A 14947-nucleotide genomic window follows, 5' to 3' on the forward strand; every position below is an offset into this window, starting at 1 on the left:
CATTGAATCTGTATATTGCTTTTGGTAGGATGGCCATTTTAATAATGTTTATTCTTCCAATCCATGAGCAGGGGATGTCTTTCCATTTCTTTGTATCTTCTATTTCTTTTAACAGTGTTTTATAGTTTTCTTTGTGTAGGTCCTTTACCTCTTTTGTTAGATTTATTCCCAAGTATTTGACTTTTTTTGTTTCATTAATAAATGTTTCATTTCTTCTTCTTCACATTTATTGTTTGTGTATAGGAAGGCTAATGACTTTTGCATGTTGATTTTGTATCCTGCCACTTTACTGAACTGATTGATGAGTTGAATTAGTTTTTCTGTGGAGTTTTTGGGGTTCTCTATGTATATTATCATATCATCTGCAAATAGTGATAGTTTTACTTCTTCCTTTCCTATTTGGATTCCTTGTATGTCTTTCTCTTGTCTTATTGCTCTGGCTAGGACTTCCAGTATTATATTGAAAAGCAGTGGTGAGAGTGGACATCCTTGTCTTGTTCCAGATCTTAATGGAAATGCCTTCAGCTTTTTGCACTTTGTCGAAAGCTTTCTCAGCATCTATTGATATTATCATATGGTTTTTATATTTCTTTTTGTTGATGGTTGATTGGATAACGTTGATTGATTTTCAGATGTTGAACCATCCTTGTGTCCCTGGAATGAATCCTACTTGGTCGTGGTGAATTATCTTATGGATACATTGTTGGATTCTGATAGCTAAAATTTTATTGAGGATTTTTGCATCAGTGTTCATTAGGGAGATTGGCCTGTAGTTTTCTTTTTTTGTGTTGTCCATGTTCGGTTTTGGTATTAGTGTAATGTTGGCTTCATAGAACTTGTTTGGTATTATCCCTTCCTTCTCAATTTTTTGGAAGAGTTTGTGAAGGATAGGTACTAATTCATTTCTGAATGTTTGGTAGAATTCATTTGTAAATCCATCAGGTCCTGGGCTTTTGTTTTTGGGGAGGTTTTTGATTACCATTTCAATTTCACTGCTTGTAATTGGTCTGTTTAGGTGTTCTATTTCTTCTTTATCTAGTTTTGGGTGATTGTAGAGTTGTAGGAATTTGTCCATCTCCTCTAGATTGTTGAACTTGTTTCCATATAACTGTTCATAGTAGTTACTGATTATTCTTTTGATTTCTGCTGTGTCCATTGTGATTTCTCCTCATTCATTTATGATCCTGTTTATTTGTGCTTTCTCCCTTTTTTCCTTTGTGAGCCTGGCTAGGGGTTTGTCTATTTTATTTATTTTTTCCGAAGAACCAGCTCTTGGTGTCATTGATCTTTTGGATTGTTTTTTGTTTTTTTTTGTTTTTTTTTGTTTTAGTTTCGATTTCATTTATTTCTGCTTTGGTTTTTATTATTTCTTCTTCTGGTTTGGGTTTTTTTTTGTTGTTCTTTTTCTAGATCTTTGAGCTTCAAGATTAGGTTGTTTCTTTGAGTTCTTTCTTGTTTCTTGATGTGAGCCTCTATTGCTATATATTTTCCTCTTATTACTGCTTTTGCTGCATCCCATACATTTAGGAAATTGGTATCCTCCTTCTCATTCAATTCAAAGAATTTTTTAATTTCTTCTTTGATCTCCTCGTTAGTCCAGTGGTCTTCCAGTAGTGTGGGTTTCAATCTCCATGAGGTAGGAGAGTACCTTGCCTTCTTTTTATAGTTTATTTCTAGTTTGATGCCTTCATGATCAGAAAAGATGGTTGGTATGATTTCAATCTTGGTGTATCTGTTGATGTTTGTCTTATGTCCCAGTATGTGATCGATCCTGGAGAATGATCCTTGTGCGCTTGAGAAAAATGTGTACTCAGATTTTTTTGGTTTTAGTGTTCTATAGATGTCTGTTAAGCCCAAGCTCTCTAGATCCTTATTTAAAGCATTAGTGTCTTTACTTATTTTTTGTCTCGTTGATCTATCCATTGTTGATAGTGGTGTGTTGAAGTCTCCCACTACGTATGTGTTTTCTCTGATGTCTGTTTTCAAAGATGACAATAATTGTCTGATATATTTTGGTGCTCCTTCGTTTAGTGAATATATGTTAATGAGTGTTATTTCTTCTTGAAGTATTGTCCCCTTGATCATGATGTAGTGACCATTGGGGTCTCTTTTTATCTTTTTGAGTTTGAAATCTGTTTTATCTGATATAAGTATAGCTGTTCCTACTTTCTTTTTTGGTCCATTTGCTTGTAGGATTGTTTTCCATCCTTTAACTTTGAGTCTATTTTTATCTTTTGTAGCTAAATGTGTTTCCTGGAGACAGCAAAAGGTTGTGTTTTGTTTCTTAATCCAGCCTGCAACTCTGTGTCTTTTTATTGAAGAGTTTAGTCCATTTACATTTAGAGTTAATATTGATATGTTAGCATCTGTATTTGCCTTTGTGTTTGTCTTTCCTTTGATTTTATTTATTTATTCTTTTAATAACTTATTTTTTTGGCCTTCTTTTGTTGTTATTCATCCCTCTGAGGTTCTGGCTTTAGGACTCCTTGTAGTATTTTTTGGAGTGGCAGTTTAGTCGTAATGAAATTCCAGAGTTTCTGTTTGTCTGGGAAGGTCCTTATTCTTTCTTCATAGAGGAAGGAGAGCTTTGCAGGATAGAGTATTCTTGGTTGGCATCTGTTTTCTTGGAGTCTGTTGACTATGTCCCTCCACTCTCTCCTTGCCCGTAGTGTTTCTTTGGAGAAGTCTGATGTCAGTGTGATTGGTTTTCCTTTGAATGTTATCTGTTTCTTCCCTCTTATCAGCTTCATTATTTTTTCCTTGTCTTGGATTCTTGGGAGCTTTGCTATTATGTGTCTTGCTGTATTTTTCCTTTTGTCATGGAAGTTTGGTGTTCTTGCTTCTTTATCAATTTTCAGCTCCTTCTTCACGTTTGGGAAGTTCTCTTTAATTATTTCTTTGAATATTTTCTCTGTTCCTACATCTCTCTCCTCTCCTTCTGGGATTCCTATAACTCTTATATTTCCTTTCCTCATGGAGTCAGATAGTTCCCGAAGTCTTTCTTCAGTCTTTTTCCTTCGTACTGCTCTTTCCTTTTCTGTTTTGGTTCTTTTTATTTCTGTGTCTTCAAGAGTACTTATTTGTTCTTTCATTTCATCTATTCTGCTATCATTGCTTTTCCCAGAGTTCTTTAGTGCCTCCATTAATTCTTTGATCTCCTGCATTTCTTTTACTTCCCTCTTTAAGGACTCAATTTCATTCTTCTGATAATTAATTATTTTTCCCTTACCATTGTTTTCCTTTATGACTTCTGTCAATTTTTTAATCATGGCAATTTTAAATTCTCTTTCTGGAAGGCTCAGAAGTTCTTCCAAGTTACTGTCATTACAATCTGGTAGGTGGTTTTCTTTTTGTGGTGTGCTTTTTTCCTGAGGAGTTGCTGGGTTGCATGTGGTTTTTCTACTCCCTACTGCCTGTTTTCTAATTTGCCATATTCCTTGGGACACTGGTACTGGCCAGCATCTTGGACAAACTTCCCAGCTCACCTCTGGCTCCTCTGGGAGCCTTCTGCCAGTTTCAAGCAGTCTTTACTGAAGAAAGGTCCCTGTTCTAAAATGCCAATGCAGGGACGCACTCCTCTGCGTGCTCGGTCTACAACTATTAAATTTTCATTTTCATTTGGAGTTTAGTCTCTTTTGTAGATGTTATTAATGTAGAAAATTAGATTTAGAGACCATCAAATTAAGAAATTAAAATATTTTTCTCATATCTGAGAAAAATCCACATAATTTGAAAAATTATGTGTGGTTATTATAAGATAAAACTATACATACCAATATATAAGCAAATAATTTAACTTATCATTATGTTTAGAATATTATTGTGTAATTGATTTTCTTCCTTAATAGTTTTATGTTAGTAGGAGAGCCTTTTGCTGCTAAGACAAAAGTTCTGCATGTGCTGGCTGATACTCTAACTCTTATGAATGAACGTGGTTATGGAGAGGAAGAAAAGGTCATTTATAGGACTGTGAACCCTAAGTCCATTACTATGGGACAACTTTTTGGACAGTTTGACCCAGTGTCTCATGAGGTAAGCTACAGTATGAACATTCTCAACTCTTACTGACAATTAACATGAAACCAACCCATTTGAAATGTTTTCATATTTTCACTACTAAATTCAGTTTCATAAGAGGAGTTTTCAGACACTTCTTTTTTTCTTCCTCAGTGGACTGATGGTATCATGGCTAACACTTTTAGAGAATTTGCCTTATCAGAAACCCCTGATCGGAAATGGGTTGTATTTGATGGTCCCATTGACACTTTATGGATAGAGAGCATGAACACAGTATTGGATGATAATAAAAAGGTAAATCATCATGATTAAACACAAAAAGATGCAGCAATATGAATATGCTTAAGATTATTGAACTATAAGCCTACAAGTTGATAGGCTTAGTTGATAGTATTAGTTTTTTTTTTACTATTAGAAAAATACTACCAATATGAAAATGTAGATATGCTTAAGCAATGCAATAACTAGTCACCTAGTCATATATATATAACTATATACTTTAAATAAATGATGAAGCAAATTGAGTAAGTTTTTAAATTATCTTTTCAATAAAAAATATCCTGTGGTAAATCCTTTGTTTAATTTGTTCTAGAATAAAACTGTTTTGTATTAAAACTATATATTAGCAAGGAAGAGACTGGGATGCTTGAATTTAATAATTCAGAATTGCTTAGTGTTCCAGATACATAAGATGAATAGCTGGAGTGGATTAGGGGAAAGCAAGTGAAGGTAAGGTGGTCAAGGATCCGAGGAGCTACTATGTCAAGATGCTCTTCCTCATGAATATTGGATCAGACCAGAGTTATAATAAAGAGAAAGAGATTGAGCCAAGTGCAAAAGTTTTAGTTAACAATGGGGGGGGAATGTTTGGGTGTTGGTGAATGACAGCAGCAAAAAAAGGGGTGTCAAAGATGCCAATAGACCTTTGTACAATGATGGAAATATTGTACAAAAGCTAATCACTAGTCACCTAATGAGTATTTGAAATGTGGCTTAGTGCAGTTGAAGAATTGAATTTTAAAATTTATTTAATTTTAACTTATTAAATTAAATATAAATTGCTACATATGGTTACTGGATGCCTAATGGATACTCTAGCTCTAGATCATTCATTCATTTTACAGATAAAAATTAGATCCATGGAATGAGGGAGGGAAGAGCACAGGGGACTGTGGTGATGGTGCACAGGTGAATTGGTGGTGGAAATTCTATGGTGACTACACCTGAGAAAACAGAGCAAACATTGTTTAAAATGGAGCAATAATATAAAATATATATAATTTTTAAAAAAAAAAACCCTTTTCCCAAACTCAGTGGGCAACTTTCACTCTGCTGGAGCCGAGAGTCACCCCTCACAGACGTTTTGCTTAAAGTCTTCTTCAGTCTGGAAAATAAAAGGAAATAGATCCAGAAATGTTAAATGCTGCATTGTTGCCATATAGCTAAACAGGGGCAAAATTGGAACCAGAGTGATCATTGTAGAAGCAAAGAACAAACACTAAAAAATACAGAGAAATAATTTAAAAGAATTAGTAATGAAATTAATTTGAAGTATTAACAATTAAAACATTAATAACATTATTAAAAGTTAATGATTATCTAAAGGTAGAAGCTAAGAAGATTGAAAATAATGGACAAGATATGAATGGACAAGTTGATAAATTCAGTTTTTAACATACTTGAACAAAGAGGAATGTTTCAGATAAAAAAGACCAAGGGGACATATTAAACACAATTCATGGTCCTTGATTTACTTTTGATTTGAGTAAATTAGCTGAGAAGAAATTTCTGGTACAATTGATAAAATTTAAGTATTGGCTGAGTACTAGATGACTTGAATGAATTTTTGGTAATTTTGTTAGATGTGATAATGTTATGGTTATATAGGAGGTCCTTATTTTTAGAGATAACTATAGACATATTTGGATGTGAAAATACTACAGTGTTTAAAATGTTCTTTAAAAGACTTTAAAAAATATGAAGATTATATGGCAAATATAAACATTGGCTAAATCTAGGAGATGGGCACATCACATAAGCATCCTATTCTATTCTTTACTTCCTGTTTTTCTCTTATTAATATAGAAATCTTATGATAATTTTAAAAAGTCAGGAGTAATTTTATTAATAACAAGAACTGATATTTATACAGGATTTTATTGTTTTGGGGTCTGTCTTATAGCTGCCCTTCTCCCTAGTTTTATGAGAAAGAAATCATTCCTGTTTATAAATGAAGAGACTAAGAGATGTTATATATTTGCTTACCTGTATGAAACTGACAGAGCTACACCTAGAATTAAGATTTTCTGGCTTCCATTCTAATACTTCATTATATCACAGGAGATATTTTACCTTATGTATTGAATAAACTTTTATGTGAAAAGTTTGAGATTAAATAAAATGAACATTTGAAAAATTATTGCCTCTAGCTTTGCCTTATGAGTGGAGAAATCATTCAGATGTCTCCTCAAATGAGTCTCATCTTTGAAGCAATGGATCTTTCCCAGGCATCAGTAAGTCCATTATGTAATATCACAGTAGCTTGTTTGTTCATTTATTCACTTGTTCATTTAGTCAATAAATATATGTAATTATTTGTCAGAAAAATGAGTTAGGCACTAGGAGTCCATGATGCAACAAACATAACATATGGTCAATTAGGGAGAATCAGAGGCACACTAGTTAATAATCACTGTATAGAACTACTAGTGTAAGTAGTCTAAGAATATGGAGGAGGTGAACAACCAAGAGGGGTTGGATAGTACAGGACCAAGGATCAAAATGTTTGATCTGATTTTGAGAGGCAAGACTTCTCTAGGGAGATTGATAGGAGCCAAGCATTCTAAATCATGACATGATGACTTGTAAAGACTTAAAGCCATGACATGGCCAGGGAACTGTAACACAGATTGTTCAGTCTAACATATGTGAGGCTGTAGAGGAAGACAGGAGCCAAATTATGAAGGGATGAAGGGCCCTATAAGTCCGTAAGGTACTTAACAACTGCCAGGTTCTACTGTTATAAAAGCAACACTGGAAAAAGAAAACATTTTTTCCTCTCTAGCCTGCCACTGTGAGTCGCTGTGGAATGATTTATTTGGAACCCTCACAGTTAGGATGGGAACCTCTTGTGTCTTCATGGTTGAATTCATTGAAAGGACCTCTAAAAGAACCAGATCATCAACATCTACTAAAAGGACTTTTTGACTGGCTAATACAGCCCACTTTAAATCTTCGTAAGAAAAAATGCAAGGTAACACTATAATTCTCTGACCCACTTAAATTTCTTTAGTTTTCGTTCAACTCAACTGAGTCTAAAGTCACAATAATAGGATAAATAACCAAAATCAATTTTTCTTCAGACATATAGTATCCACCATAAAAAAATGAGGTGTTTATTGTGACAGTAACTCCAATGGAAACATTTGCAAGACTACATTGTAGTCACAACAAAATACTTACATTGATACTATCTACTAACCTTTTTAGATCCATCTAGTTAAACTTGTGCTCAGAGGTACTTGTGCATGTTTATGGGTGTGTATTTATCCCTATGGGTTTTAGCTTTTTAAATTTTTTAATGTAGGGATTATATATATATATTTTTTTGAGTTTCTGCTATGTATTTATTTATTTTATAAATTTTATTGTTATATTCCCCATACAATTGCAGCCCCCCCATTCTGACCCCAATCCCTCCCCTCCCGCCCCCGCCCCCCTAAAAGTGTCTCTGGTTCATAGTTTTTTGTTGATTTTGATTTTCACTTTCTTATAGTTATTCATTTTCCTGGTCCCTTATTTAAGTTTTCTAGATTCCTGCTATGAGTGAGACCATCTGGTATTTTTCTTTTTCTTTTTGGCTTATTTCGCTGAGCATGATCCCTTCCAGCGCCATCCATGTTGCTGCAAATTGCATGTGTTTATCTTTTTTGAATGCTGAGTAATATTCCATGGTATATATGTACCACATCTTCTTGATCCAGTCATCTATTTTTGGGCATTTGGGTTGTTTCCAAAGCTTAGCTATTGTAAACAGTGCTGCTATAAAGATAGGGGTGCAGGTGCTCTTTGGAATTGATGTTTCTGTGTCCTTTGGGTAAATACCTAGGAGTGGAATTGCTGGATCATATGGAAGCTCTATGTTTAGTAGGTCCAGAAATCTCCACACAGCTTTCCACAGTGGTTGGACCAGTTTGCACTCCCACCAACAGTGCAGAAGAGTTCCTTTTTCTCCACACCCTCGCCAACATTTGTTGTTGCTTGTTTTTTTAATATGTGCCATTCTCACTGGTGTAAGATGGTATCTCATGGTAGTTTTGATTTGCATTTCCCTGATGACAAGTGATGTTGAACATTTTTTCATATGCCTGTTGGCCATTTGCATTTCCTCTTCAGAGAAGTTTCTTTTTAGCTCTTCTGCCCATTTTTTGACTGGATTATTTTCTTTGTTGTTGTTGAGTCTCATCAGCTCTTTGCAGATTTTTGTGATCAGTCCTTTATCATTAGTGTTGGGTGCAAAAATGTTCTCCCAGTTGGTGGGGTTTCTCTTTGTTTTTGTTATTGTCTCTTTTGCTGTGCAAAAGCTCTTTAATTTGATGTAGTCCCAGCTGTTTATCTTTGCCTTCACTATCACTGCTTTGGGTGATGTGTCTGTAAAGATGTCTTTGATGTGCAAATCACGTAGTGTTTCGCCTATATTTCTTTCTATATATTTTATGGTTTCAGGTCTTATGTCTAGTTCTTTAATCCATTTTGAGTTGATTTTTGTGTATGGTGTGAGGTAGTGGTCAAGCTTCATTCTTTTGCATGTAGCGACCCAGTTTCCCCAGCACCATTTATTGAACAAACTTTCTTTGCTCCAATGCATAGTCTTTGCTCCTTTGTCAAAGATTAGTTGACCATAAATCTGTGGGTTTATTTCTGGATTTTCTATTCGATTCCATTGGTCTGTATGTCTGTTCTTGTTCCAATACCATGCAGTTTTGATGATTATGGCTTTGTAGTATAGTTTGAAGTCTGGGAGTGTGATGCCTCCATTCCCTTCTTTTTTTTTTCAGGAGAGCTTTGGCTATTCGGGGTTTTTTGTGATTCCATATGAATTTCATCAATAATTGTTCTATTTCTTTGAAGAATGACATTGAAATTTTGATTGGAATAGCATTGAATCTGTATATTGCTTTTGGAAGGATGGCCATTTTAATAATGTTTATTCTTCCAATCCATGAGCAGGGGATGTCTCTCCATTTCTTTGTGTCTTCTTCTATTTCTTTTAACAGTGTTTTATAGTTTTCTTTGTATAGGTCCTTTACCTCTTTTGTTAGGTTTATTTAATGTAGGGATTATATATATTTAAAGACTACCCATGGTGATTTGATAGCTATATATCTATAAATGTAGGGAATTAATTATATCAGTCAAACTAATTAACATAATCTCCTCAAATACCATATATTTTTGTGTGTATGATGAGAGCACCTGAAATATACTCTCAGCAAATTTCTAGTAGTATTCAATGTGTGTATACACCACAATTTCTTTGTCCATTCATCTACCAACTAACACTTAAGTTGTTTCCATATCTCTGCTATTGTGAATTATGCTGCTGCGAACATGAGAGTACAGATAATCTCTCTGAGGCACTAATTTCGTTTCCTTTGGGAAACGAGGGATTGCTGATCATATGTTAGTTCTATTTTTAGTTTTTTTTTTTGAGAATCTTCTATACAGTTTTCCATAATGACTGTACCAATTTACATCTCTACCAACAGAGTATAGATTTTCTTAGTGTTTTCAACAATAGTTATATTTTAACTTTTTGATAATAACCATCCTACTGTGTGTGAGGTGATATCTCATTGTGATTTTGATTTTCATTTTTCTGATAATTAGTGATAGCGTGCTTTTTCATGTATCTATTAGTCATTTGTATATCTTCTTTGGAATAAATGTCTGTCACATCTTTTCCCCACTTTTAAATTGGGTTGTTTGGTTTGGCTGTTGAGTTGTATGAGTTCCCTATATATTTTGGATATTAACTTCTTATCACATATATGGTTTATAAACATTTCCTCACAATCATAACCTGCCTTTTAATTTTGTTGATTATTTCTTTTGCTGTACAGAAGTTTTTTAGTTTGATGTTTATTTTTGCTTTTGTTGCCTGAATTTTGAGTGTCATGTCTAAGAGATCATCACCAAGGCCAATGTCACAGAGCTTTTTCCATATTTCCTTCTAGAAGTTTTATATTTTGTGATTAAGGCTTTATCCATTTTGAGCTGACTTTGCATATGGTGTAAATTAAGAGTATGTTTTTATTCTTATACATGTGGCCATGTAGTTTTTCTAACACCGTTTATTGAAGAAACTGTTCTTCCCTTGTTGATACCCAAAGTGAGTGAGGAAATATTTACAAATATTTAGGTGTACCTTTTATATTTCTTTTAACAATGTCTTATCATTTTCATTGCTTAAGCCTTTTACCTCTTTTATTAAGTTTATTCCTATGTATTTAATTCTTTTCAATGAGATTGTAAATGGGATCATTTTCTTGATTTCTTTCTCTTTATTATTTGTGTATAGGAACACAGCTGTTTTTATATTTTGATTTTGTAGCATGCCACTTTACTGTAGTGATTTATTGTTAATAATCATATTTTAGTGACTCACATCTCCATTTCTATGTCTATGTTTATGTTTCCCCTGCCTTAAAGCATCCTTCCCTTCCTCACCTGGCTAATTCACATTTCCTTCCAAATTTAATCCCAGCTTTTGAGAAACCTTCCTTGGCTACTTATTCTCCCATTTCTTTCCTTGACCTCCTAATAGGCCTGGGCTAATTGTTTATTCCAAATACTCTAGTAGCCTTCCCCCATCCTGGAACTTACTCTGTCACATCATTATTACAACATATTAGTCTCGTCTGTTTAATTTCAATGTCATTCCTTTTTAGAGATTGTATTTTATTTCAACATTTCCTAGCTTGGCATATAGATATAGTATGCTTTCCACAAATATTTGTTGAATGAATAAATAAATGAATGAATGAATGACTGTTAGAGACTCCATTTCTTTAATCCCTAGAACTTTGTTTTTTCTCTTATAGCAGCTAGTTTTCATTTCTCAGAGAATTTAAAATAAGAATATATTATCTACAATTGTGTAATATAAAATGCTAGGCTATTTTGAGAGATGTTTTTAATCATGCCTGTAATTTAAATTCTGAAGTTTAAATGTTATAAAGACCTTATAAAAGCCAAGTATGCTTTTTTAAATTTCTCAAAATGGAATATTTTTCTTTTTCATACTTCAAATAAGATGAAAGTAAAGTATCATTCTTTTCACTTTGCAGGAACTGATTCCTACAAGTGATAGCAATGTGGTTTTATCTCTCACACGCCTTTTTGAAGTACTGCTTTGTAATGCTGTGGAAAATGATCCAACCAGCAGGCATATTCGTGTTTGGATTATGGTTAGTTTAATAATTGATGTGGTTTTTAATTATAGGGCTATATTTTTGACGAGCACTAAAGGAGTAGCTGAAGACATTAAAATTGCCCTGACCTGGTATTCCGATTTAACAAACAGTAGAAGGAAAAAACAGTATGTCAAAACAAACCGTAGCTACCCTACTATTTATAAACATCTGAATTTCATAACACCTTAATAAGGTGACAATATTAAATCAATGAATTTAAGGTGAATTGATTTTGTCTTAATGTTAAACCAGGATGTAAGCTGCAACAAGCTGGCTACAAAAGACCTAGAATGGGGATTCAATTCAATCATCTTGGTTAAATATTGCAGGCAGAATCCATGGAAGACATAGTTAGGATAGAGTAGTGATCCTAGTTAGGTAAAGTCTAGAGGTAAGAGAAGATCAGAGAGTATAGTTCTAAGGGAGCCAAAGGAAGGAATATTTCTTCTCTTCTTTGGTCTATGCTGCTTCCCCACCTACCATCTTATTCCTAAATGCCTTGATATCCCCTACTCAGTCTACCTTCTCTTCTACTCTGTGGCAAAAGCAGTTCCCTCCCATTGCTTCACTTCACCTTGTTGCCACAGAAAATCTATCTCAGACATTTTATGTTCCAGGGTTCCGTACTGATCATAACCTCCTCCTTCTCTATGCCTTTTTTATCTTTATTTCCCTCCATTTTAAAAGAAATTGAATAGACATGTTTGAAGAGCATTTATTTACTACCCTTTTTCTCCCTAAGTTTGGAAAGGTTTTTAATATTCTTCCATATTTATCTGTGTTACCTTTTTATAAATAAAAGTATCCTAAAATAATTTCCCTGTTATTTATGTATTTCCTGAAAGTTTTCATTTTTTTCATAAACCTAAATTCCCCAGTGTTTTAAACAGTTCAGAATCACTTTTAGAGACTAATCTAGATTGATACTTAAACTATATTTAGTAAATTTTTTCTTAACTAAATAAAGTATGTGCCTAGAATAAAATTCAAAACAAAAAAATTGGTTTTCCATTTATACTGGTTTCCCCAGCCACCATCAGAGAAGCCAGTAGTACCAGTGCCTTGTATAATCTCCTAGAGGTATTTGATGCATACTCTCTTTATATGTATGTGTATATATATACACGTATACATATACACACGTAGACATATACACATATATATATATACTGATTTAGCTCTTTTCTTACAATATGTCTTAGAAATCTTTCCTTATCAGTATCACTTACCTTTTTTTAACAGCAGCATGTATCCCAGTGTATATAGTATAAACCAAGTAAGCAGACTCATTGAAGACCATTTGGGTTGTTTTTCATCTTTTGCTGTCATAAACAGTGTTGCAGTGAACAAATTGCCCATATGTCATTTTAACAGATCATTTGGTATGAACATTTAAAATTTCAGTAGATATTGCTTGAGAAATGAGTATGTGATTTAACTGTGCTCCATTCCATCTTATTTATAGATCTGATCTTTTCCAAGTGGATTAGCCAGGACTTTATATGTTAAATTTTAGGTTATTTGTAAAAATTTTATTTAAATAATTTCCTTTTTAAATTTATTTATGTATATATTTGTGCCAACAGGCTTGCTTTGCATTTTCTCTAATTTGGTCCATTGGAGGCAGTTGTGATTCAGATGGTCGTATTGTTTTTGATAATTTCCTCCGATTAGTGATACTGGGAAAAAGTGAAAAGTACCCAGTGCCTGACTCTGTGGGTAAATGGGAATGCCACTTTGATGAAAAAGGCCTTGTCTATGACTATATGTATGAGGTATGATATAAACTGCTTTCTAAAATTAGCTGTAAAACACAAAGTTTTGGATCAATAGGCATCCTACAGTTATTTTGAATCCTGTAGTTATTAGTAGTTTATCCTCCTATAACAGTGGATAGACTAGATGAACTTATGAATATTTAATAGCTTCAGATTTAAGTTAAATCTATTTATCCACTTTAAAAAAGAATTCAGGCAAGATGGTGGCAGAGTAAATACGCTGGACTCTTCTCCTTTACATACTCACACGTAGATAGCAGGAGAATAAAGCCAAAAATACATCTGAAAGAAATACACACTAGAAATAACATTCATAGGAGGGGGAGCCCCCACTCCCACCCCACAAGCAGTAGAGCAGACTAAACAAGTAGCCAACCTACACAGACAGGGTGAGCCCTGGCAGCCTAAATACCTGGCAAGCAGCAGAGTGGAATTGCCAAGGCCCCTACATAGTAATCCTTCACAACTTGGGTGAGCCTCACAACAGGATCCAGAGGCAGACCTCAGCAGGTAACTGTGCAACCTTGGTAATCTTCCTGAACAGATACAAGGGAAGCGCTACCTACAGCAAATGACCTGTTAACATCAGTGCAGTCTTTTTTTTTTTTTTTTTTTTTTTTAGAGGCATGTTTTATTTATTTATTTGTTTGTTTGTTTGTTTGTTTGTTTATACATGCACTGGGTACAGTCAGAAGCGCGGGAGGGTGAGAGAATTCACCAGAGCCAGAGCGGGGAGCAGAGCAGGCAGAAGGACCGAAGTACACTGCTGAGGGGAGCAGCGGGCGGCAGGAGAGGTCTGCGCGCCATGTGGGACCCTCCTCTGGTGGCCGGGGAGCAGCCGGGGATCGAACCGGCGCGGTAGAGGCCGCGGGCAGCTTCGCAACCCAGCGCTCAACCGCTGCGCCACCGGGGAAGCCCAGTGCAGTCTTAATAAGTTCCTGAATGGGTACAAGGGCAGTAGCACACAAGCCCCACTGCAACAAGCCCCTGGACATCAATGTGACCTCAGTAAACTCACTAAAGAGCCTGAAGGTGGAGTCTCCCCAGAAGATGCCCCACTAATATTACTGAACTCTGGGAAAGGGGACTGAGGGTGGACCCACCATATTAAACCCCTCACAGATGTATGTTCAGGTTCAGTGGGCTCCATGAAGTGGACAGAGGACAGACCTGCCATAGCAGACCCCCTGCAGACAGGACCACCCACTTTTACTGAAGGCCCAACTACAGATTAGTTCCCCTGACATATAAAATGATCTACTAGAAAAGTGGTTTTGTGCTATTAATATTTGGAAAGAAAATAACGGGTAGATGAAAAAATATAGCAAACAGCAACTGAATCCTCAGGGGAATACTGTACCACACACAGAGAAAAAAATCTTCAGAACCCAATCTCAACATGGGAGATACAATGTTAATTGCAACAATACTCATATTAGTGAAGCCGTGAAAACAAACTAAGTGCCCAAATATTGATGAATGGATCAGAAAGATGTGGTCAATATATAAACTGGAGTACTATTCAGCTATCAAAAGAGATAAACTCTTACTATTGCAGCAACATGGATAGAGCTGGGGGGGATTATGCTAAATAAGTCAGTAGGAGAAAAAGTAGTGAGACTAGAACAAAATGGGGAGGGAGTACAGTGGACTATGGTGGTGGACTATGGGTGTTGT

At 34.9% G+C, this 14947-nt stretch overlaps 1 protein-coding gene across 1 annotated transcript in view; it reads left to right on the top strand.

Moving 5' to 3' along the window:
* Positions 1–14947, top strand: part of DNAH12 (dynein axonemal heavy chain 12) — a gene marked incomplete at both ends in the record, with an annotated part of 141386 nt that overhangs the window by 59798 nt on the left and 66641 nt on the right. Inside the window, 6 exons of the mRNA XM_084248300.1 lie at positions 3849–4032; positions 4171–4311; positions 6447–6530; positions 7082–7270; positions 11367–11486; positions 13079–13267. Coding sequence (XP_084104426.1) covers positions 3849–4032; positions 4171–4311; positions 6447–6530; positions 7082–7270; positions 11367–11486; positions 13079–13267 — 907 coding nt within the window. The remainder of the gene's footprint in view (positions 1–3848; positions 4033–4170; positions 4312–6446; positions 6531–7081; positions 7271–11366; positions 11487–13078; positions 13268–14947) is intronic.

Source organism: Talpa europaea, assembly GCF_964194135.1.
Source record: "Talpa europaea genome assembly, chromosome: 11".
Lineage (NCBI taxonomy): Eukaryota > Metazoa > Chordata > Mammalia > Eulipotyphla > Talpidae > Talpa > Talpa europaea.